The sequence below is a fragment of the Aspergillus welwitschiae genome (assembly GCF_003344945.1).
Source record: "Aspergillus welwitschiae strain CBS 139.54b unplaced genomic scaffold BDQ94scaffold_10, whole genome shotgun sequence".
Classification (NCBI taxonomy): Eukaryota; Fungi; Ascomycota; class Eurotiomycetes; order Eurotiales; family Aspergillaceae; genus Aspergillus; species Aspergillus welwitschiae.
The window spans coordinates 468,490-489,942 of NW_020798704.1; the positions used below are offsets into that span (position 1 = coordinate 468,490).

At 49.6% G+C, this 21,453-nt stretch overlaps 8 protein-coding genes across 8 annotated transcripts; 4 read left to right on the forward strand and 4 right to left on the reverse strand.

Moving 5' to 3' along the window:
- Positions 1-196: 196 nt before the first annotated feature.
- BDQ94DRAFT_140295 (putative nucleoside-diphosphate-sugar epimerase) lies at positions 197-1,609 on the reverse strand. Its single transcript, XM_026765593.1, has 3 exons — positions 1,491-1,609; positions 1,220-1,425; positions 197-1,149 (listed from the first exon to the last, which is right to left on the reverse strand). Exons 1-3 carry the CDS (start codon positions 1,511-1,513, stop codon positions 350-352), a joined length of 1,029 nt encoding a protein of 342 aa, XP_026628167.1. The 5' UTR covers positions 1,514-1,609; the 3' UTR covers positions 197-349.
- A 24-nt stretch (positions 1,610-1,633) lies between these two features.
- BDQ94DRAFT_140298 (retromer subunit VPS17) lies at positions 1,634-4,412 on the reverse strand. The gene is made up of 5 exons (XM_026765594.1): positions 4,326-4,412; positions 3,776-4,256; positions 3,268-3,721; positions 1,761-3,211; positions 1,634-1,703 (listed from the first exon to the last, which is right to left on the reverse strand). The coding sequence occupies exons 2-4, from the start codon at positions 4,214-4,216 to the stop codon at positions 2,340-2,342; spliced, it is 1,767 nt and encodes a 588-aa protein (XP_026628168.1). The 5' UTR covers positions 4,217-4,256; positions 4,326-4,412; the 3' UTR covers positions 1,634-1,703; positions 1,761-2,339.
- A 197-nt stretch (positions 4,413-4,609) lies between these two features.
- On the forward strand, positions 4,610-7,687 carry BDQ94DRAFT_177287 (mitochondrial elongation factor MEF2). The gene has a single exon (XM_026772871.1). The coding sequence runs from the start codon at positions 4,723-4,725 to the stop codon at positions 7,474-7,476; it is 2,754 nt and encodes a 917-aa protein (XP_026628169.1). The 5' UTR covers positions 4,610-4,722; the 3' UTR covers positions 7,477-7,687.
- Positions 7,688-7,978: 291 nt separating this feature from the next.
- BDQ94DRAFT_168820 (SDR family oxidoreductase) lies at positions 7,979-9,400 on the reverse strand (the record flags this gene model as incomplete). The annotated part of the gene is made up of 4 exons (XM_026771163.1): positions 7,979-8,595; positions 8,664-8,853; positions 8,907-9,046; positions 9,115-9,400. 4 exons carry the CDS (start codon positions 9,398-9,400, stop codon positions 7,979-7,981), a joined length of 1,233 nt encoding a protein of 410 aa, XP_026628170.1.
- A 1,467-nt stretch (positions 9,401-10,867) lies between these two features.
- Positions 10,868-13,671, forward strand: BDQ94DRAFT_158497 (uncharacterized protein; the record flags this gene model as incomplete). Its single annotated transcript, XM_026768958.1, has 8 exons — positions 10,868-11,095; positions 11,242-11,268; positions 11,416-11,754; positions 11,812-11,866; positions 11,959-12,063; positions 12,123-12,403; positions 12,669-12,882; positions 13,013-13,671. 8 exons carry the CDS (start codon positions 10,868-10,870, stop codon positions 13,669-13,671), a joined length of 1,908 nt encoding a protein of 635 aa, XP_026628171.1.
- A 1,511-nt stretch (positions 13,672-15,182) lies between these two features.
- On the forward strand, positions 15,183-15,943 carry BDQ94DRAFT_168823 (uncharacterized protein; the record flags this gene model as incomplete). The annotated part of the gene is made up of 2 exons (XM_026771164.1): positions 15,183-15,434; positions 15,827-15,943. The coding sequence occupies 2 exons, from the start codon at positions 15,183-15,185 to the stop codon at positions 15,941-15,943; spliced, it is 369 nt and encodes a 122-aa protein (XP_026628172.1).
- Positions 15,944-17,388: 1,445 nt separating this feature from the next.
- On the forward strand, positions 17,389-17,873 carry BDQ94DRAFT_168824 (uncharacterized protein; the record flags this gene model as incomplete). Its single annotated transcript, XM_026771165.1, has 2 exons — positions 17,389-17,778; positions 17,832-17,873. 2 exons carry the CDS (start codon positions 17,389-17,391, stop codon positions 17,871-17,873), a joined length of 432 nt encoding a protein of 143 aa, XP_026628173.1.
- Positions 17,874-20,096: 2,223 nt separating this feature from the next.
- Positions 20,097-21,449, reverse strand: BDQ94DRAFT_168825 (uncharacterized protein; the record flags this gene model as incomplete). The annotated part of the gene is made up of 2 exons (XM_026771166.1): positions 20,097-21,344; positions 21,396-21,449. 2 exons carry the CDS (start codon positions 21,447-21,449, stop codon positions 20,097-20,099), a joined length of 1,302 nt encoding a protein of 433 aa, XP_026628174.1.
- Positions 21,450-21,453: the final 4 nt, after the last annotated feature.

Below are 21,453 nucleotides of genomic sequence, written 5' to 3' on the forward strand. Positions count from 1 at the left end.
CACAAAGATCGCTGGTCGGATCAAAGAACGTAATGGCAGTGAATGCACGGGTAGCAGTAAAGGCGGCGGCGTCTACGGGCGGGTGTCGCGCCTCAGTCGCTTAGTCTCGAGAAGCTCCGCGCTAGGCTTTTTCGGTGTTACCCGCCTGAGGCATTTGCCTTTAATCACAGAACTCATCGTGACTATTTGCTATTTCCTACAAACAATATTATCACTTCGTTTCGGGGTAGGTTATATTCCTTGCAAGTGGTGATGAACACCTTACAAGACTCATATTTCATTTTAAAGATTATCATGTCATTCATCATATCAATGCGTCGTAGTTGACTACATAAATTTCCGAGCTCCCTCACAGCAAGCCCAAAGCCTTGGCTTCAATGTCAACAATCTCAGGAATAAGCTCCTTCAGACTGGGGCGGTGGGGGTTCCAACCCAACAGCTTTCTGCCACGGTAGGAAGTACCGCGAGAGCTGCTACCCCAGGCATACAGGCCAAATTGGTTGGTCTCAGTAACCTGTTCGTCGGTCAAGGGCTCAACCTCGGGGGACGGGATAAGCTTCTTCTCATAAGCAACCTGGGCCACCTGCTTCTGAATGTCACCCCAGCAGAAAGGACCGTTCTCTGCCAGGTAGTAACCCTTGTCGTTCCAAGTGGCCTTGCCACCGCCCGCAGCAGCAGCCTCACTCAGCAGAAGGTAAAGATCACTCAGATCCTGCACGTGGATTTGGTGCCAGATGTTCTTACCCTCACCGACCTGCAGACCCTTCTTGCGCTTCAGAACAGCAGAAGCCAGCCAGTATGCCTGCACACTCTTCTGGTTGCAGGGTCCACGGCCCGGTCCGTAGATGGTAGGCGGGCAGACGATGGCAATCTTCACACTGTCGGGAGCACGCTTGCCAGCATTGATGACGATCTCATCGACATTGCGGTGGAAGGAATCAGCAGGAAGGTTGAGGAGCTCGTCGACACCATCCCAGTCATCATGTTGCTTGGCACGTTCCAGACCCCAAGTGTTGCTACGGAAGTCCTCCACAGTCAAGATACCGGTTCCAGAAGTGTGGATCCACCACACTGGTCGGTCAGGGGTGTGGTGAGTGGCACCCTTTGCAATTGCTTCGGCGGCAGCGACATGATCGCAGTCGGCACAGTCTAACCATGGCCCGTGAGTTATACATTCAAGTTACAGAGAGAGCACGTGAGCAGGGACTCGGGAACGTACGGAGTACGATGTCTGCGTTCTTGACCTCCTCCTCGATGATATCGGCCGAGTCAAGGTCACCAAGCACAATCCTTACGTTGGGGTACTTGCTGGTAACTTGGGCAGCCTTGTCCTTGTTGCGCACCAAGACGGAGTACTGCCAGTCCGGATGAGCCTGGTAGACGTCGTAAAAGGTGTCTCCGCCGATGTATCCAGTTACACCTGTGCTGCAATATACGGGCAGCGGCCGTCAACGAGTGTACTAACATCTTTGAAGAAAGCGGAGACCTACAGGAAAACCTTTTGGGGAGCCATCTTGCCGTAGTAATCGTAAGAAGGTTGGGAAAGGATGGATAATGAATCGCTGGGGAAAGAGTGCTACTAGAAGTGGGGGAGGGGAGCTCGACTTTTATAGCTTTGATCAAAACAAAAGAGCGACCAACTGCCACTTCCAGCTTAAGCTCCGCCATGCTTTGAAATCAAGAGTGGGCAAAATGGATCCTCTCTGGTGCAAGAATCAATCAGAAGTTGCAGACCTGGGCAAAAGTGGGGGTGGGGGTACCAGAAGTAGCTATCCCCATCAATTGCGGGCTTCGTTGTGCTTCCAGTCTTAACTGGAATTGATGGCTCGGAGCATATTTTTGGTTCCACAGAATGAGCTTTCGGCATGAACCCTTAAATTGACAAGAGTCAAATCCTTTTGACAGTATACTACTATCACATTGATCCTGATAAAGGGTTAGGTGCTCTGGGGATGGACAAATGAGTACCTTAGTTACCCCTCATGACGTACGTGGGCGGGGCTGAAGCCCAACGAATTCAACAACTGGCCAGTTCTCGGTCAACTACAAGTAGACCGGCACCTCGCTGGTACATTGCTTCGGTCGCAAATGAGAAGGCCACAATTACCACTTGAAGAACCGGGGTGACAATATGGAAGTATAACCGAGAGGCTACAGTTTTTGTATAAAGTAGACGTACATATACTCTTCTTGAACGGAGACAAAGTTCAAGGGAATGGTACAGCAGAAAAGATAAAGCAGAGTGGCTGGATTGCAAAACTCAAAGGTGGCTTATTTCAATAGAAAACCGGCATCAAAGGGGAATCTTGCACAGAATCATGCCTATAATCTACAGTCGCTTAGAAAGTGCTCGTGGCCAGGCGACTAGCCGCGTTACGAGCGTCAAGGCGATCATCGTCGTCTTCCTCCACAATCGAGCTCACACCACTGGCAGAGCGCAGGCGCCCTTTACCGGTGCCGTGTCCGTTGACTTCTTCGTCGTCTTCACTTGGGGTGGGTGCAACGAAACTGCCACTGAGACTCCGGCCAAGGCTGTCGCTGCGACGCGGTATGCCGCTCCAAGCATCCCCTTTGGGGCCTTGGCTTGAACCAAGATTAGGTCGGCGAGCGGTTGGGTGGGATTCACGTCCTAGACGGCTGAGTCCTCCCGAAGCGTCAATGGCTCGAATATCAGGTCGCACACTCTCCAAGGTAGCGAGGGTCCTCCGTTCGGATTCAATCTGGCGCAGCGTATACTCGCGGAGGCTGGCCAGCATGTCGTTAGTCGTCCGGTCAAACCAACGTTGCTTCTCGGCGAGTAAGTTCGATGTAACCCGCTGTGTTCGCTTCGTCAGGTAGTCCTCGTGGCCCTGAGCCTCATCCAGGGCATTGATGGCCTCGTCCACCTTGTCCGGGCGGACGGAGGAACTGACTTTGAGGCGATCAGCGGCGGCGCGTTTGCTCCGTGTTGCCTGTTGAGCTTGGATCAAATCACGAAGGAGGATGTGGCGATTTGTAAGAGTCTCCTTGACAATAAAGGCATCGGACGAGTGGTAGCTTAGCGGATCCCCCAGTGTTGTGGCCTCCGCAGTCGCCTGGACGGCATGGAAATCCCCGACCGTTTGGATGATCTTTCCCAATTTCCGGTATGCATTTGACAGTCCAGGGTGCGTCTCCTGCACGTGCATCTGGCCTAGCTTAACACCAAAGTCGGATTCTGCGAGACCGAGTCCTGGATAGCCCAATGTTAGTTCCCATGATCATGAGATACGAATCCCTGGCGCATACCTCGACGGGCTTTGACGACACGGTCAACCTTGTGACTAGTATCCATTGTTCCAAGATAGAACATCTTCACAATCGGACGCGCATTTTGTAATTCGGGTGTGTCATCGGGGGGTGGCGCAAACTGCTTCAAGACCTTCCTTCGAACCCCAGTCGCAGGTTGTTTCATCCGAACTACGGGACTGTAACCGAAATCACTCTCAACGAACAGGACCACCTCGTCGTCATGGATGAGAACTTCATTGCTCAATACAACATTCAACCACCGTTGCAAAGACGACTTGACTCTGATTTCATCCTCTTCGGTTCCAGCGCCGGCAGGGGTAAGTGGTGGGGGGACCGCAGGAACCAACGCTTCCGGGTTAGCCGAAATCAGATGGTCCGCAAGCTTGACAAACTCGGCATGGGTACGACGAACGTCTCGATACTGTGTTGTCCTAAACTTGGGGATATTCGTCTGGAGCCTGTAATCAGTAGGCGCAGGGCGAGGCAAGGAAAGGGTATCGCTCACGTGAACATCAAATCGAAGAATAGGGTCCTTCTTGCCCGTTCTCTCTAGCCCCGTGACTTTCGCCTGGATTCTATACACAGGTGCGGGTTGTCTGGGATTCTGTCTTGGGCCCGTTTGGTAGCGGGCGGGGAGCTGAGAACGAGGCTGTTGTCCATGCTGCTGCTGAGTGTGTTGCGAGTGCTCATCAACATAGCCCGGCTCACCCAGTTGTGCACCCTGCAGTCGCGCAGACAAGTCGGGCGATCCAATCTCGTTCTCCTGGAACCCAGGAGTCTCGGTAGGCTGCGATTCGGCATTGTAGGGATCTTGGGGAGGCAAGGGGGCAGGGGGGATGTCGCTAGTCACGGAAGCCGGAAAGGTTGTTTGAGTCGGGCGAGGTGAAGCCCATGGAGAAGTACCCGCAGGATGGTCAGGATCGTTTGATATGGCGGAGTAGTCCATCGTGGCTGTCTTGGTCTAATGGGACCACGTCTACACCGCGCTGCGGGTGCGCAATCATCAGTATTGTCTCGTCCGGGACGGTTATCATTGTGGATCAATTGGTGTTCACCTAATAGTGCTCAAAAACAATTGAGGAGAGTAAGATGCCGAAAACTTTCAATAATTCGGGCTTGACTAAAGGAGAGGCAGATGCAAGCGTTGAGATGGGGGAGGGGAAACTGTTCAACTGAGCGGAACGGGATGAACTTCGGAGGTTACGTCGTTGGTGCCTATGCAGCCTGATTGGCCAGGCATCTGCGGCCCCGGTCACTGGACCGGAAAAGCTTCAACAGCTTCATCCATACTCCCAGTTACTCCGCATACATACTACCTTTCGAAGGGCTGGGCCTTTCTCTTTTCTACAATTGTTATCCTCCTCTTTGGTCTTCTTGAGGATGTATGTCAAGCCCTAGGCCCCATATTACGCCAATTCATTGTCTCCCATTACATAGACAGTTGCCGTCCCCATGGTTACAGCTCTTTTCTTGCGCGCCTCTCACCAGACGGTGCGGCCAACTGGCCTCCGGCAATGCCAGGCAGCTGCCAGCCGTCTGGGGTGTAATGCATCCTTGATTCCAGGGGCCAAGAAAGGGCAATTTCCTAAGATCCAGATGCTCTCAACGTCTGCATCCAAATTGCAGGCAGACACCCTTGACCGAACTAGAAATATAGGTATCATCGCACATATTGATGCCGGTAAAACAACGACCACTGAGCGCATGCTCTACTACAGTGGCTTTACCCGAAGAATTGGAGATGTGGACGAAGGGTCCACCGTCACAGACTTTCTCCCTGCGGAACGCGCTCGCGGGATCACAATTCAATCTGCCGCCATCACCTTCCATTGGCCACCTCAAGCGGCAGGTGATCAAACTACAACCCTTCAAGATAATCCGCAGACCCCAAGGTCTGCCACTTCCCATACAGTAAATCTCATCGACACTCCTGGGCATGCCGACTTTACCTTTGAGGTTATGCGTTCTTTGCGCATCCTAGACGGGGCGGTGTGTATTCTGGACGGCGTCGCTGGCGTCGAAGCTCAAACGGAGCGAGTATGGCACCAAGCGAGCACATATCGTATTCCCAGGATTGTCTACATTAACAAGCTGGACAGAGACGGTGCAGCTTTTGGGCGTACGGTAAGAGAGATAAGCTCCCGACTTGCGGGCCACCCCGCTGTCTGCCAGATCCCATGGTTCGAGGGCGGAAATGGTCGCTTTGTTGGAGTTGGCGATGCGATCAACTTGCAGGGTCTCCGCTGGCAAGATGGTGACGGTAAAGCGGTCAAAATGTTCAACCTCCAGGAGCTGGACGGCGAGGAACCGGAGCTTGCACAGGAGATCAGACGCGCAAGGACAGCACTTGTCGAGCTGCTTAGCGAGCATGATGAGACTATGATTGAGAAGTTCTTTGAGCATGACGAAGACCATCTCGCAGTGCCTCCCAACGACATTCTAGACAGCTTGCGCCGGTGCCTCTTGCAAGAACAGGGTAGGAAGATTATCCCCATCTTCGCAGGCGCTAGCTTCCGCAACATCGGTGTCCAGCCTCTCCTTGACGCCGTGACGAACCTTCTTCCTAGTCCCCTCGAAACCCCTGACCCAGAGGTGAGCATCGGCGGCGTCAGCGGAGGTCTTCGGAGCCTCCTCTCCGGTGATCTATTGGTTGAACAGAGCGAAAAAGCAGCCACCTCCAAAGGGAAGCAAAAAAAGAAGAAGTCTGTCACCCAAGCTGAATCACAAAATGCTATCGAGAAGCTTCAGAGCTGTGCGCTTGCTTTCAAGGTAGTCAACGATGCCAAGCGGGGAGTCTTGGTTTATGTGCGCGTGTACTCAGGTTCTCTGGACCGAAACAGTGCTATATTCAACACCAATCTCAAGATCACTGAACGTGCACCACGCTTACTGAAGATGTACGCCAATGATGCTGTCGAGGTGGATTCCATCCCTGAGGGACACATTGGCGTCGTGGCCGGCCTGAAGCATGCTCGAACTGGAGATACACTAGTCTCATATGCGGGCAACAAATTAACACCACCAGAACCACTTGACACCCTCCAACTACGTCCTATACAGGTGCCGCCCCCCGTTTTCTTCGCCAGTATCGAGCCGCACAGCCTAAGCGAGGAGAAGAAGATCCATGAATGCCTGGCCCTACTCCTACGTGAAGACCCAAGTCTTCACGTCACTGTTGACGAAGACTCTGGGCAAACACTCCTAAGCGGCATGGGCGAGCTCCATCTCGAGATTGCCCGAGACCGCCTGATCAACGACCTCAAAGCCAAGGCAACAATGGGCCGCATTGAAATCGGCTACCGTGAATGTCCGCTCGGAGAGTCGCCTGTTGTCACCAAAATGTTCGACAAAGAGATCGCCGGCCGCAAAGGCAAAGCCGGCTGCACAGCAGTAGTGGAACCTTTCGACCCGGATAACGCACCTCCAGTACCCGAAGACGCGCTCTCAGTTGAGACCAAAGAGGGCAATCAGATAATCATCATCGCCCCGGAACTGCAGGTAGAAACCAACCGCAAAGGCATCGAGGAAAGCCCCGTACTTCCCCCAGGCCTAGATATGCAATCCTTCCGCGCCTCCCTCCAAAACGGCTGCCTTGCTGCCCTTGCTCGCGGCCCTCAGTTCACTTTCCCTATGCACCACACCCGCGTCACCCTCACCATTAACCCAACCGAACACCTCTTCGGCACCGATACCACCCCGGCCGCCCTCTCCTCCGCAGCACGTCTAGCCACCTCCGCCGCTCTCCGCGACCTCCTCTCGTCCGGCCCAGGCACCTCCCTAATGGAACCCGTTATGAACGTCATCATCAGTATCGACGAAGCCAGTCTCGGAGCCGTCGTACACGACATTTCTTCCTCGCGCGGCGGCCACATCGTCTCCCTGGACGAAGAAATCCCCCTCACATCAACCGACCTTTCCGCGTCCCCGCAACCGGTCGAGGACCTCCCACCCATCGACCCGAAGAAGGTCTACGCCCCCGCGGACCCATTCGAGTCTGGTTCTGTTGGTGCCTCCCTTCCCGACACAGCTAACCGGCCTAGAACCATCACGGCAAAGGTACCACTCAAGGAAATGGTCGGGTACTTGAAGCACCTGCGCAGTCTGAGTGCCGGCCGCGGTACTTTTGTGATGAGTGTCGATCGGTTCGAGAAGATGAGTACTCCGCGACAGAAGGCTGTGTTGACGGAGCTGAGGGGTGGGTTTTAGGTCGGTTGCATTTCGCAATTTCCTCTTCTTCTTCTTCTTTATCACTTCTCTCTCTAGATATGCTGTATATTATAAATTCATGGGTTGGTCAAAACCGAGATAGGAAATCGAAGTGTGTACAATACATCTTGACATCCAAGAAATGAAAAAAAAAGAGAAGTTGTATATAATTTGTCCTTCCAATGTTGAATTCGGGAGTCTTGATTGAATACCTCAAAGCGTATGTATAGTCAGTAACTGTCTCGCTTCGTTCCTTGTCCCAGTCTAGTCGATACAATCAGTGAGAGAATAATGAGTAAATAGTAAGAGTATAGTAAGGGAATGGTGAGAGAATAGTGAGAGAGTAGTGAGTCCCAACTTTTACTAAATATATATCCGAACACACAGTCTCCACATTGGTTGATCATCTAAACTCCTATCCGAAGGCCAATATATAAATAAAAATGATAAAGTCAATTCCGCTGAATTCATCATGCACCGCAAAACCACAATCCAGATCGAACTACAAGTTCGATTGCACACCAGCCGACGGCAAAAGCTGTGTTCTGGCTGGAATCACCCCAACCCTGGCCATCCGATCAAACGCCAAGAGATGGCCCTTGCCTACCGACCTCTCCTCCATGAACCCAATACTACGGATCTTATCCAAACTGAATTCGCGATCCCGGTCCAGTAACTTGAAACCCGCGTAGACGAAGAGCCAGGTGTCTGGTCCGATCTGTCGCTTCTGCAGGCCATATTCCTTGCACATGCGGTCATAATCGTCCTGGTGGTCGTACCACCACTTGTCGATCGCTGCGTAGTCCCTCTGCGTTGGTCCTATGGCCTTCAGGCCGAAGTACTCGGCGAGGATAGGCCACTTGACGCACCATGGGCCTGGAGTGGCCGTGTCTGCGATGTTGAATGCTTCTCCGTTCGCTTCATCGGGTTTCACTACCGATAGGTAGATCTCTGCTCGAGAGATTATGTCCTGGGAGGAGTCTGTGAAAGTGTAGACATAATTGGTGGGCGTGCCTGGGAACGGAACTGTAGCGCCGTGGCCATACACGTAGCGGTAGAGAGACAGGTAGAGAGCTATTGGCTCAACTGTGGTCATGCTTGTGGTGCTGGGTACATGGCCTGGATAAGTAGATATCTCGTTAGCCCTATGTATGCTAGTGTCACATTGCCAGACGTATCAATACTACCTATGATTTGATCTGGGCGGACTTCACACCATCTCCAGCTTTTCCCTTGAGCTGCTTCTCGGATCAGGTCAACCTGGCCATAGTAGAAAATCTCGTCACCGTATGGGGATGGGACACGCGGGGCGTCTTCCCTCAGGGGTGTGTTGAAGGTGAGCTTGTCGATGTGTTGGAAAACGGCGACGCCGTAGTGCTATTTGAGTCAGGTTTACTGAAGACATGAAATTGGTTCAGGGTATAGCATACATTGGTACCTGTTTGCAGCACGAAGAAGGTCATGTTCTTACACAGGGAATCGCAGGCATGGACAGCGTTGTAGGTCATGGCGACGTTGATGTCCTTGATATCCATGACATTTTCGGTGTATGCGGTAGCATTGGAGTACGCTGAGCTGTTAGTAGAGATATTCGTACCATTGCTCTGCACGGTCACCTGCAAATAACCGATGTCTTACCGAGATAGTATACATGAGTGACCTGGTCTAGCTGCGGGATTGTTTCACGCATCTGGGTCATTACTTTGTCCAGGCTACCTCGCAAGTTAATGCCTGAATACACCTCCAGTCTCGGATCATCGGGGAGGCCTAGTTGTCCCCGCGTTTGGGGCCGATGCGTCAGGCCGATCACCCGCGAAAAGGTGCTGCGAGTTGGATATTCCAGCAGGCTCCTAGTCACGGCCCAGCCAGATATTCCACTTGCGCCAAATACCAACGCAACTTTGTCGCCAGAGATGCTGCCCATTGTGATTGACGCTGCGTAGGATAGAATGAGATACGAGTGGAGAGGAAGAAAGGGGTTTACTTTACATCCCCTTTTATTGTTATAAGTCTACGACCCTGTGGAATAGGTGGACAGAGAATGACCCGCTACTAATGATGACACAGTTATAGGGGATTGGTCGTAAGCTCTGCCGTGCCACCCTAATCCAGCGGGCGACATACGACCCCATGCTTCTTGAATAGGCGAGATACCAGATTCAGTAATACCTGGAGCCTGGTATATAATATAGTGCTGTGTTAAGAGACAAAGGCCATTATAACACACGACGGAGGCTGTTAGTGGATATAGCCTAGAGGAATTGAAACAAACACGTCAGATTGGCGCTGGTTCGAAGCCTCTGACAGGTATAGTGGAATGCCTTACAATGCCCGGACATGGCCCGGTCCGTGAATTAGATTAATGATGGGATCGACTGTGCGCATGCTTTCCGTTGCCAGCTACTGTGTCCAAGTTTCCCCTTGCCCTAGTTAGGTCTTGGATTGGCCCTCATATCCACCCGTGAGCGCACCATTTTAAGGCCGTTCCTTCGCCCCACCAGGCCGCAACGAACCGGTCTTTTGCCTCAGCTGGCTAAAAATGTGGGATTCATTTAGACTAGGTCCGGCGACCCGTAGTGCTTTCATTTGTGGGTTTAGTTCCACAGCCGAAAGCCCGTTGCGCCTTATGGCAGCCTTCGGAATTGCGGGCTGGTTTCTAGATGCGCCCAAAGAGAGTTGCTTTAGTCACGAAACTTCCCTCTATCGAATTCAGTAGAGCCATGTGGTAAATCTAAAGTCAGGTCAGAAGTAGTGGGTACTAGACTGAGAGGGAGGGAAGAAGGAAGAAGGAGAACAAGCAAAGGGGGAGGAGACATGAGAGACCACCAAACAAGCTAGTCCCCGTGACAGGGCGCTAGACCCATTATAGGACCAGGATCAAGCCATCCCGCTGTGGGCTTTTCAACTAAACCACTCATCGACAATAAAACTAAAGTGCATCTAGTCCGCGATGCGATTCACCCGTGCTTACGGTGGGACCTGAGCCTAGATATATCTCCTGCCTTCATTGGTTGTGCATTCTCTCGGCCTCATTCGATCGGCCCATGAACGTCCTCTGTCCAACCCGAACTCCGAGGCAGGAAGTACCATTGTAAAGTGTTGATCCTTTCCTTCCGGCCGAGTACTATAGTAGCTAGCGACAACATAACAGCATCCTTGTACTTACACCCATCGTAGCCCAATCAAGTACTTGAGGCTCCCCTGCTAATTTGCCCCCTCCACAGAAGTCTGGAACATTGGCCTACCGGCATGACCCTGGTTAGTTAGGCCAATGCAATCAGCCGTTTTTTCAGCTCCAAGGTCGGTCTCAGCCAAAGTAATATAAAAGAATGGCGCACTTTGATCGCGAGCGAGGCCTCTTGGGCATTGGCTGTCGTTGCAGGGACTCAAGATGCTGTCGCGATCGCTGGGAAAGGGAACGTCCTTCACAGGGCAGCAAACGACAGTGCTTGGAATTGGAGTAGCATTTATGGCATTTACCTCCGTTGTAATTGCCCTTCGCGTCTATGTAAGAACGCTTTTGCTGCGTGCGTGGGGTGCTGATGACGGTGAGCCGACTATTGTACCTAGGTCCTTTGATAAATCTAATGAACATGCAGTGCTCATGGTGATCGGAACGGTAAGCCAGATAGTACCATTTCGATGTTCCGTCAAGTTGTTGACTTTGGGGTCAGATGCTTACATACGGTCTTTCTATCGCCTCAATTGTGGGTAGGTCCAGGCACGTACATACGTCTTAAGTAATTGAGTTACTGACCGTGGCAGCTGCATACTATGGGGTTGGAAAACACTGTACGCCTTCTACTGATTTGCTTGACTTTACGCCCTTCTAATGCGAAACAAAGATTCAGATGTCCATATTGAAGACCAGGTTCCTATGTTCAAGGCAAGTTATAACACCAATACCGAGGAAGACGACGACCCACTGACTATAACCAGTGTATATGGGCTACACGCCTCCTCTACGTGCTCGGCCTGTGCTTCATCAAGCTATCCCTTCTTTGGTTTTATCTCCGGCTGGAAACACGACGTTTCATGCAATGGCTTGTGTACTCGGTCATCTTCATCGTTCTAGGGGTATCAATCTCAAGCTTCTTCGTTGATACACTCTCCTGCATACCTCCTTCTAAATTTTGGAATTCTACCAAGTCCGGACATTGTATGTCAACGGCGTCCCAGCAGAAGTTCTACGAGGTCAATGGCATCCTCGTCATTGTCATGGATATTCTCATCTGGGCTGTTCCCATTCCGATGCTATGGCGTGTTCGTATCTCTTTGGTAAGTACAAAGATACCATTTCCAATTCTTTGCCACCTATTGATTAACATCTTACAGCGCAAGAAGATTGCAGTACTGGGAGTTTTCAGCGTGGGCCTTCTGTCTATAGCTGGTAGGTTGCTCATTACATTATCCGTGCCTTTTTGTTTATTTTTCCTCGTCTCTTTTTTCCCCCTTAGAACAGTTTCGGATTAACTAATGCAGCTGCTTGCGTGAGATACAACACCGTCTTGCAACTAGCCAACAATCCAGATGAAACATACGTCCTCGCTGCCTCGCTTAACTGGTGTGGCATCGAAGCCTACGTCGGTACGTACCATTTTTCCTCCCCGACACGTCAGGCTTCGTACTAATAAAGCATCCCGTAGCCATATTCTGTGGCTCCACTCCGGCATTATATGTCTTTGTGAAGCGTTACCTCCCACAAATTCTGGGCCCCTCCTACGCGCACAATCCAACTTACCCAGGACAGAGCAATGCAAAGAGATTCAGCGCACCTTTCTGCAGAGTGTCCCGTCAAGATGTGAGCGAAAGCCGGCTAGGAGAGAGCCAAGATGCATTACATGATGGGGATGGCATTATGCTTAAGACAGACATTCACTGGGAGGTCACTGATATAGATGCGGAAGGTCGAGTGGACTCGCACCATGTAAATATCTGAAGGGTTGCGCCCTCTAATCTGAACAGCAGATGATATCAATGAGAGGGATTTGTGACTGATATATGGCAGCATGTCTGTTAAAGAATGTGACAATTGCAGGCCACAAAGTGGAAGGATCTCAGACCCACCAGACTAGTAAATTCCGTCACCGTCTTTTTGTCGTCTGGAATTTAACGGTTTACTGCTTATTCTAAGGAATATCTTCATGTGTTTCTCTCCCCTCCTCTTGGCAGGGACTTCTCCAGTCGCTTAGAGCCGCCTGCCTTCCTGCATCTCCGCCGTTTGTCCCACGGAACGTTGTCGCATCATCTTTCCCAATTACTATCGCTTTTCCGTCCTCTCTACACTAATCTGCAATTACCAAACACACTACTACCTCACTCCAAACATCCCAGCTGCTTCCGACCCTTCCGGCTACACTAAATCTGAAGCATGCTATCATAATCGCTCGAGCCCAACAAATTCCCGTCACTCGGCATCCCCGCCATCACCATGAATTCCTGTTAGTCACTTTAACCCCCAACCTCACCCTCTAGTCCCAAGTTATTAGCCTCGGTGGATCATAAATCATAATATAGATTATTAACAACCAACTAGTCTTTTACTCAACCAAGCACGCCAAGACTTCATACTATCACATCCCCTCCACCGTCAACTTAGATGACGTCCAACAAATCCTCCACAACCACTCCACCCTTGCAAACATATTTTGGCCCCAAACCGTTAACGATCCAGAAAACCTCATCTTTGAAAACCAAACCGGCCCTAGCACTACAGAAATCCAAGTTGGCCCAGCATCAGGTTCCAATCCCGGCCCTTCCGCGACAAAATGCAAAGCTCGCATGATTTCTCACCACGAAGCCAGAGAGGTTGTCGTTGAGGAGGAAATGCCTCTCGGGCTTCGGATGACTCTGGTGTATAGGGTCTCTGATGAACCTCCCCAGGGTATCTCGGCAGAAGAAGGTGATGGTCTGCTCGCGTTGGCTGACTCGCAGCCCTCCACGTCGCTTTCGCCCTCTGGGTCACGAATAGGGCTGTATCTGGAGGTAGAGAGATCTGTAATGGCACCGAGGCCTCTCTCGATGCTAATTAAAACGACAGAAGGGCCGGTTGTAAAGACGAAGAATCTGTTGTTCGTTTTAGACGAGTTAGGAAACGGGAGGGACTTGGACGCTGTGTTGGGTGCTCTTAATGATGGACTGGGGGAATCGGATGATGAAGGAGAGGGGGTGTTGGAGAAGTATAAGGCGGATTGAAACGCATATAGCCACCTATTCTTTGGAAAGTTTAAAACTAGCCGCTACTACATAATCAAACCTTGGTGGACTAAGATCATCTTTTCAGTGCCGTGCCTGCTACAAACTCCTAATACGCAACGGTGATCTTGGAGAATCAATTGATTAACTGCTGAACCAAACAGACCCCCGTCCCTCTATCCAAGCCAGATCGTCTCGCATCTGACCAAAACTCAATTCCGGTGCATTCCCATCCCAGAAAGGGTGAAGGAAGACAGTGATAGAGCTAGTGAAGGCAAAGACATGAATACCAACATGGATTGATTGACAATAATTCCAGAACCAAGGACGGGAATGAAGCCCTATTACCTCTTCCTGAAGATTCACCACCGTACTCGGATAGGCATATAAATGTCCCCATTTCCCTTCGCAGCTTCTTCTCTTTTCTTCCTCCTACATCCTCATCTTCAGCCTTGGCCTTGCTGCATCTATAACATTAAATTAATAATCTTCATAAAATTATGAATATGATCATCTACTGATAATGTGAATATAAATACATCTACCGTACCTTACTATCTTGGAATCTCGAGAAGACTACTGCCACATTAGTATGATTCATGACAAGAAGCATGAGGCAGGCCCGGCGCCGCTTATTCCAACATTATCTCTCGATATCCTATGCCTCTCCACCAATACGAGATATGTTACGAAGCCACCAGGGATATCGAAATAACCAAGCCCATCCAAGGTACAAGAGTTCGTTGCTGTACTCATGTTAATGGCATTTGACACTACATGCTACAGCGAGCTCGAAGACTACTCGCGCTCTATTTCTATTACCCAAATGTGGCTCACAATAGCGACAGGATATGTTTTAAACATCGAATAGAAACAGTCATATGAACGGGACAATAAGAAATGCCTTCTCATAATAACGGTCGATCCCATCAAAGTCGAAGTCGCACACATTTTCCCAATTCCTCTAGGCAAGACAGCTGGTCATTCCGAAAACCACTTGTTCAATAAAGACGGGAGATGCTCTGGCCCGTGCAGAATATTGAGGCTTGGAAAATCGCGATCTTGCGACTGGAACACACAAGAAGCTCGCAAATCATCACCCTTAGCCTCGACGGTGCGTGGAATATGGGACAATGGAAAGATCTGCCTAGAGCCATGTCGACTGCCAGACGATGGAAAGGCGTCCACGGTGGAAATACACTCATTTCCCAAGGGGCCTTGTTTAGTGGACTAAGTTACCTTGTCATTATGAGCTACCGTCGGAACATGCATGGCCACTAGAACTTTCCGGCAAATACTGTTAAATGAGCTACAGATGTAAACATTTCAGTTTTACCCACTTGGTCGCCCTGATAAATTCCCTCGATGACTATATCATAATCAAGTCATGCGTCGCGTCAAGTCTAATATATGCTTATAATCTGTTACAGAGACTTGATGTCTATCGCGATACGCAATATCCTACTTCGAAATCATTTCATTTCATGCCTCGGAATAAGCCTACAGCAACGATGCGTTCTAAATGGTTCTCACAGGGTGAGATTGACCCAAGATCAATCATAAAACTCAACAAGGAATGGGTCGTCCAGCAGGCTATAAGTGAGCACACGTTCCAGAAAGATCACGATGACCATCTCGCTAGGAGAGACCCTTCCTGGACAGCAATTCGCCTCCTCGTCGAAGACAGAAGCGCGCGCACCAAGGCCTATATGCGCATCTACAAGCAACTTATGCACGGTGGCACGGAGGCCGAGCCGGCCAGGGTTCGAGCTCGGCAAGCTAATTCTTCGTGGTGTCCGGTTGAGAAATTTCTATGGAATACTGTGCAAGGTTGTGCACAAAAGACAATGTAGTTTACGTGCCCGAAATCCCAAGCCCAGTGGGACAGAGATTACGACCTACAATATTGTAGGCAAGAGCCTTCGCTCATGGCCTGATCTAGAGTCGGGATACAACGTATCTCGTGAGATATTTTTCTCGCGTATTCTCTGCCCCGAGTGATAAAAGCAAGAATTTATGGTCAATGCCCAGTTTGGCATCTCGGCCGGTTTCCTGATTACCCAGGCTCGAAATCTGTTACAATCAATAGCAGCCCACATATCGAACACCCAGTGATCAACTGGGCTTTTTTCTCAGGCCAGTGCTAATGCTACAGAAAATCGCACATGATTTTGAAGATAAATGGACTGATGAAGATCCTGTGAATGCAGCCTTCATCGAGCTTCTCAATGGCTCTGGTTTCTTTCTTCTGGTGAGGAATAAATACACCTAGTACTTATGAGGACAGTCACCTCAGGAAATAGTTGGACAATGAGGACATCCTTTTGACTAACGTTGGACAAACAATTTTCACCTTCTAACTACAATTTACCGTTTCAGGGTATAAAGAAGGGATATGCCAATATACAGCCATTACTGTATTTATTGTCTAGCTGACCAGCCCAAGGAAACGCAATCGCAAATCATTAAAATTGTCTGTAGAGTGCAAGGGTTTTGATGGTTTCTGAAAGGGTAATGGGCCCATCACTTGACAACAGCAGCCAAGAAAGAAGCAGAATTCCCACAAATGATAATTAACGTTAGATATTCAGAACTTTTCTCATCCGTCGTTGCACGAGCCCCTACAGTAGATGGAATATTCCTGTGGCACAGGTCAAGTACTTTCTTCGATTCCACTCGGTCACGAGGACCACTAACTATGCGCCTTTCGAGTGGCTGATAAACCATAATGACTGCGCAAACATGGATTAAGATCCATTAGTTTAGTGAAAAGTCGCTGCAAACATTCCCGTGGACGAGCACACTAGTCGAAACACTCATGAAGTCCAGGGACGAGCTAATATGCCTTTGTTCAAGAAAACCAAGCTCATCTCAAACTAATGATTTATTCAAACCAGTTTGAGCTCGGATCGAGACATCGCGGACAATTTTCTTAAGCTCTTATACAACGTGGACCATGTTGATACTTATTGTACTTACACCTTCGCAACCAGTGTATGCTGATTATCAGTGTACATTGCACTTCCAGTAGGTCCAAGTATCTTTATTATCCTAAGTACTACATTGCCCGCGTGGGAGTTGTCCAGCTTTAATTATGACAAGAATTGGGAAGGGAATATTACAGATAGATATGAGGATACAGAGATCGGAGTCCATCCGGCAAGTAAGATAGAGCATGCGCGAGGACAGAACGCATGTACAATGGGATACAAAAGTCTGCGAGTCTATTCATGTCTGGTCTGCATAAAAAAGACGAACCTTGATTCAAATCGCTGTATCGAACACGCAAATAAGCGACGCATGGGTCTATGCACTGCTTCAAGATTCATCGATTTCAGCATTGGTGAGAGGATGCCATTGGATAAGATGTGTGTGGTGACATTCGACCAAATACCAAAAAAAAAAAAAAAAAAAAAAAAAAAAAAAAAAAAAAAAAAGAGGGTATATGACTTGACTTCTCCATTTGCAAATTCGACTTACAAGACCCGACTAAGGTGTTGGCCTGAAAAATGTGGAAGGGGTGGTTATGTGCTATATATGACCTACGTGCGCACCATATCCCCAGTCATCACTGTATCATGATGTGTAATAGCTGAAAACTCTGCTATATCACCCTTCCTCCAGCTTTGCCATTTTCTTTCTGCTCACCTCTCATCACCCTCATCGCTCTCATCACTCTGACTACTCCTACTACTCTCATCACTCTCATCATCCAAGATGCGATTCTGGTCCTGGCTTCGGGGAGAGCCCAGATGCGAATATTACTACAAAAAACGTCTTCAGGAAATCAAAGTCCATATTCGCTATGGCATCCCAAAAGATCCAGTCAAGAAATGGATAACCGAGTTCAATGATGAGGAAACGCTGGGGTTTGCCATTATACAGCGACAGCGTCGTCTGCAGAATGAGAAAAAGACGGCTGAAGAGCAACAACAGCAAGAGCAGAGACAGCAGTTTCGGCGGCGTCGGTGCGAGCAGTGCCGGTACCAGGAGGAGATGTGCAGTTCCTGCCATGAAGCGACGCAGGCAGCAGATGTTCCACCACCCTACTCGAGCAGATCCCCAGAGGAATTCGAACAAGATCTGGCCAAGCTGCGCGAAGAGTTTGTGAAGAATCGAATTCGCTTGGAGGCGATCAAACAAAAACTTACAGATAGTAGGAGTTGGTGGGTCACATATGCTATGGCCCCCCGCTGGCATAGAGACGACACTGGCCGGACGTTTAAGTGGGTTGAAGACCGGAGAAAGTGTGCTGATCTGGGGGGTTGCTGTGGCCGTACTTGTGGATGCTGCGAGAAAGTTCTGATTGAATATCAACGACCAAGATTATGGAGGAAAACACACTCAAAGGCACACTTCAGGGTGCATGGTCATTGCACGGTGGAGTGTGCTTGCTGTATCCAATTCTGGGGGTTCTATACTCCCCATCCTGCTCTTCCTGCTATGTGCTAGGAGGCGCTTTCCCTTTAGTACAGACAGCACCTTCCTCAAATATCAATAACTCGCTCAGCGGCAGGCAAACCATCTTCGTAGGCTTTGGATCCCCTCTCTTTTCTCTTCTTCTTGTTCTTGAAAACAGTCGCTCGTTTGACAACGCTCGTTTCACACAGCATTAAGTCACTCTTTGCGACATTCACTCTTATCCATCTCGTTCATTACCCCACATTCTCTTTTATATAGGTTTTTTTCAATTTTTTTTTCTTTAGATAGTTATGGCTGAGGCGGTAGGTGCCAACGCCACACTCTCGTTTTGGCAGAAGTTGGACCCCAGTCACTTCTTGTGGCTGTTCCTCGCGATCTTCGTGATCGTGATTTGCAACGTGCTTTTCGGTGTGTTGAGGCTCTATTTAGAGCTATTGATCAGACGCCATCACATCGGAAAGTCACGTGCAATGCCCCCATCTCGAGGTCGCGACGTGGAAATGGGTGAGTATGAGGAAGAGGAGGATGCGGGGGCAGATGGGGGCAAGAGGAGGGAGCGGAGGTGGAGGTGGAGGGGGAGGTGAATAGGGGAGAGAAGAGGGGGTTTTGGGTGGGTTTACAGGGTGGGTGTGGCGGGCGGGTGGGAGGGTCCTCTCTCTATAGAACCATGCTGGCCGTTTGTCTAGGACTGACCGTTTCACGATGATCCGCATCGCATCGACTTGACGAGCTTGCCGATGAAGCTTAGCACGGTATACGGCATCAACCTGTGAGTTGAAAGAATCCCTTTGTTTCTGATATATATTGACCGTTGCTATAGGACATTGATTTATCTTTTCATCTCGCCTCGACGAATTCGATCCGACGGGTTTTATAGACGTCCAGGGGGCGTTGGAGACAGAGAGAGGGAAGGGAGCGAGATGAGATTATCAAGAGATATTTGGAAAATGCAAGTCACACCTTCGACCATTGCTACGCCATGAGTTGAGCCGGTCTCTATTATCAACTTCGTACTGACTTTGCTTCGTGATAGCAACCTCCGAAACCATGGCTCGGAGGCTCAGGATAATGACTTGGAGAGCAGGGATAAGGGTTATACGGAAGAGGGAAGGGTGATAAGAGGAGGTGATGTATGGAGGTGGGTTGATGCGAACAGGGATATAAGAGGGAAGGAAGAATGGTGTGAGATGGAGAGAGGGAGAAAGGCCTGGTGTTCTGTATTATCCACGTTTTCATATTGCACAATGGGAGGAAGTGAGCTCGATCATGGGGATGAAGGGATGGAAACAATGGTTTCAATGTTGATATCAGATGCGGAGTATCAAGTCAGGCTCTGCTGAAAATGTGATAGGGACTGGTACTCTTCCTTTCTAGTAGTATATATTTATGCCGTTCAACTGTAGCAGTTCAAAGCTTTTAACCCTGTGAAATGTACTACTAGTCACATTATGCATCTAGATGAATAACTTCATTTAGTCATGGAGCACTCACAACAGTAAGAGGATGGGAATCTCATGTATGTTACTTCAATATCATCAGTTATTTACAATTATATCTAGATATTTTCCGACCCGGGTGGATCATGTATGCTTACTTCGTACTTTCTAAAAGAGATACATCATATGCTAGTTACCTAGCCCGTGTAAAGCATTCAGTTCATTAGTAACCGTAATTGTATAGGAAAACCGCATAATGATTGTCTGACAGGTGATGTATTGCTATTATGCATATCAGGCTAATTAATTGGAAGCTCTAGATACTTGTCACCGAAAGCCAATGCCAAGCCGCTGACTGGGAGAACAGACAGGTCTAACATGGATAGGAGAATTTGTATATGTCGGGAATATGAGGTTGAGCGATGCTACACAGCAACACCGGGTCTCTTTAGATGTTGAAACAAAGTAGTAGTTATAATGGAATAATGTAGTATTGTCACCGAAAGTCGTAACAATTGTGTAAATAAAGCCAGCCAGGGCCATAGAATATCCGTCCTATCTATATCATCAATGGGTACCCACCGGCGGGACAACGTTCACAGGTTTGCGCTTCGAGAAAAGATTCTTCAATCTGCGAAAGACAGTTTTATCGTTGACAGGCCCGTCCTCGGTTCCTCGCGATCTGAGCTTTCGGCTCGTTGCCTTGCTCATTGTGGACCATGAGGTTTTCAATCTCGAGGCATTAGATCCAGGACGAAGATTTGAAACATTGTCCGTCGACTCGGTGTAAACTGGTAGGTGTGGCGAGCTGGCATTAGCAATTGTGCCTGTTCTCATCTTGGCCATCACTGCCTGCTGGATGTTCATGTCGCGTTCGCTTTCTTCTGCAGCCGTGAGGACGTGTGCTAGGCCGCTGCTGTCGATAATAATTCCGGGGTGTTGTTTACTCTCTTCGATAGCAGAAGCGCCCAGGTCCAGCGGAGCCGTGTACTCTGGGGGTTGAACGGTTGGGGTCTCCAAGCCAGCTACTCCACAATGGCCGTTCGGTGATGGATCCACAGACTTGCCGAAACCGGGTGCACTATTGCTGGGGACTGAATGGGGTGAATGAAAGCTAGGGACGCCAGTGGACATGAGTGTAGTCTCGGGATCCAGATAGACCTCAACATCATCACCGCAAACAGCATCCACAAACTGAGGGCCATCCTCATTCGGATGAGATTCGGACTCAGAACCATCCAAGAAAGGTTTGACACACTGGCCCCTATCCCTACTCCATTTTCCTGAACTTATTACTTGGTTATCATAACCTGCTCGACTAGGTGGGGCACTCGAGGACTGTGTTCCGTCGCTGGGGAGTGCTGAGTGGGAAGATGTCGCTCGTCCCGATTTGAGACTATCGCACTTGAGGTTCTGGCTGGTCTGAGAATGGAGAACCCTCATAGCCTGCATACTGGGCTGTTGGGTCAAGGCGACCCCCGAATCGTACTTGTTCTTCAGGGCTGCCACATCGGCTCCCACTTTTGGGGACACATACATGGAGTCGATTTGAGGCGCCGTGGACGATTCGTGCATCGTCGTATTGGTTGTGACCGCGCGAGATCGCTTGCTAGACCCCGACTGCTGGCCTTTCCCGATCTTGTATACGAGTAACGAACAGGCATTTCTAATCTGCTCTTCCACGTCGGTAGGTATGTTTGGTCGGTCAACCAACGGCGATGGTGGCTGATAGGTGCCAGGGCTATCAACAAAATCCCAATAACGGGTTGGTTGGTTATGGGCAGGTTGGCTTTGCTGGGTTATCAAAGTGGGTTTCTAGCTAGCACATTAGGCCACGATCGTGAGGCAGTTTAAGGGAATACACACCTGTGACCCGAACAGAAAAGAAAATGAGGTGCGTCGCTTCGTGCTAAACTCCATCGTG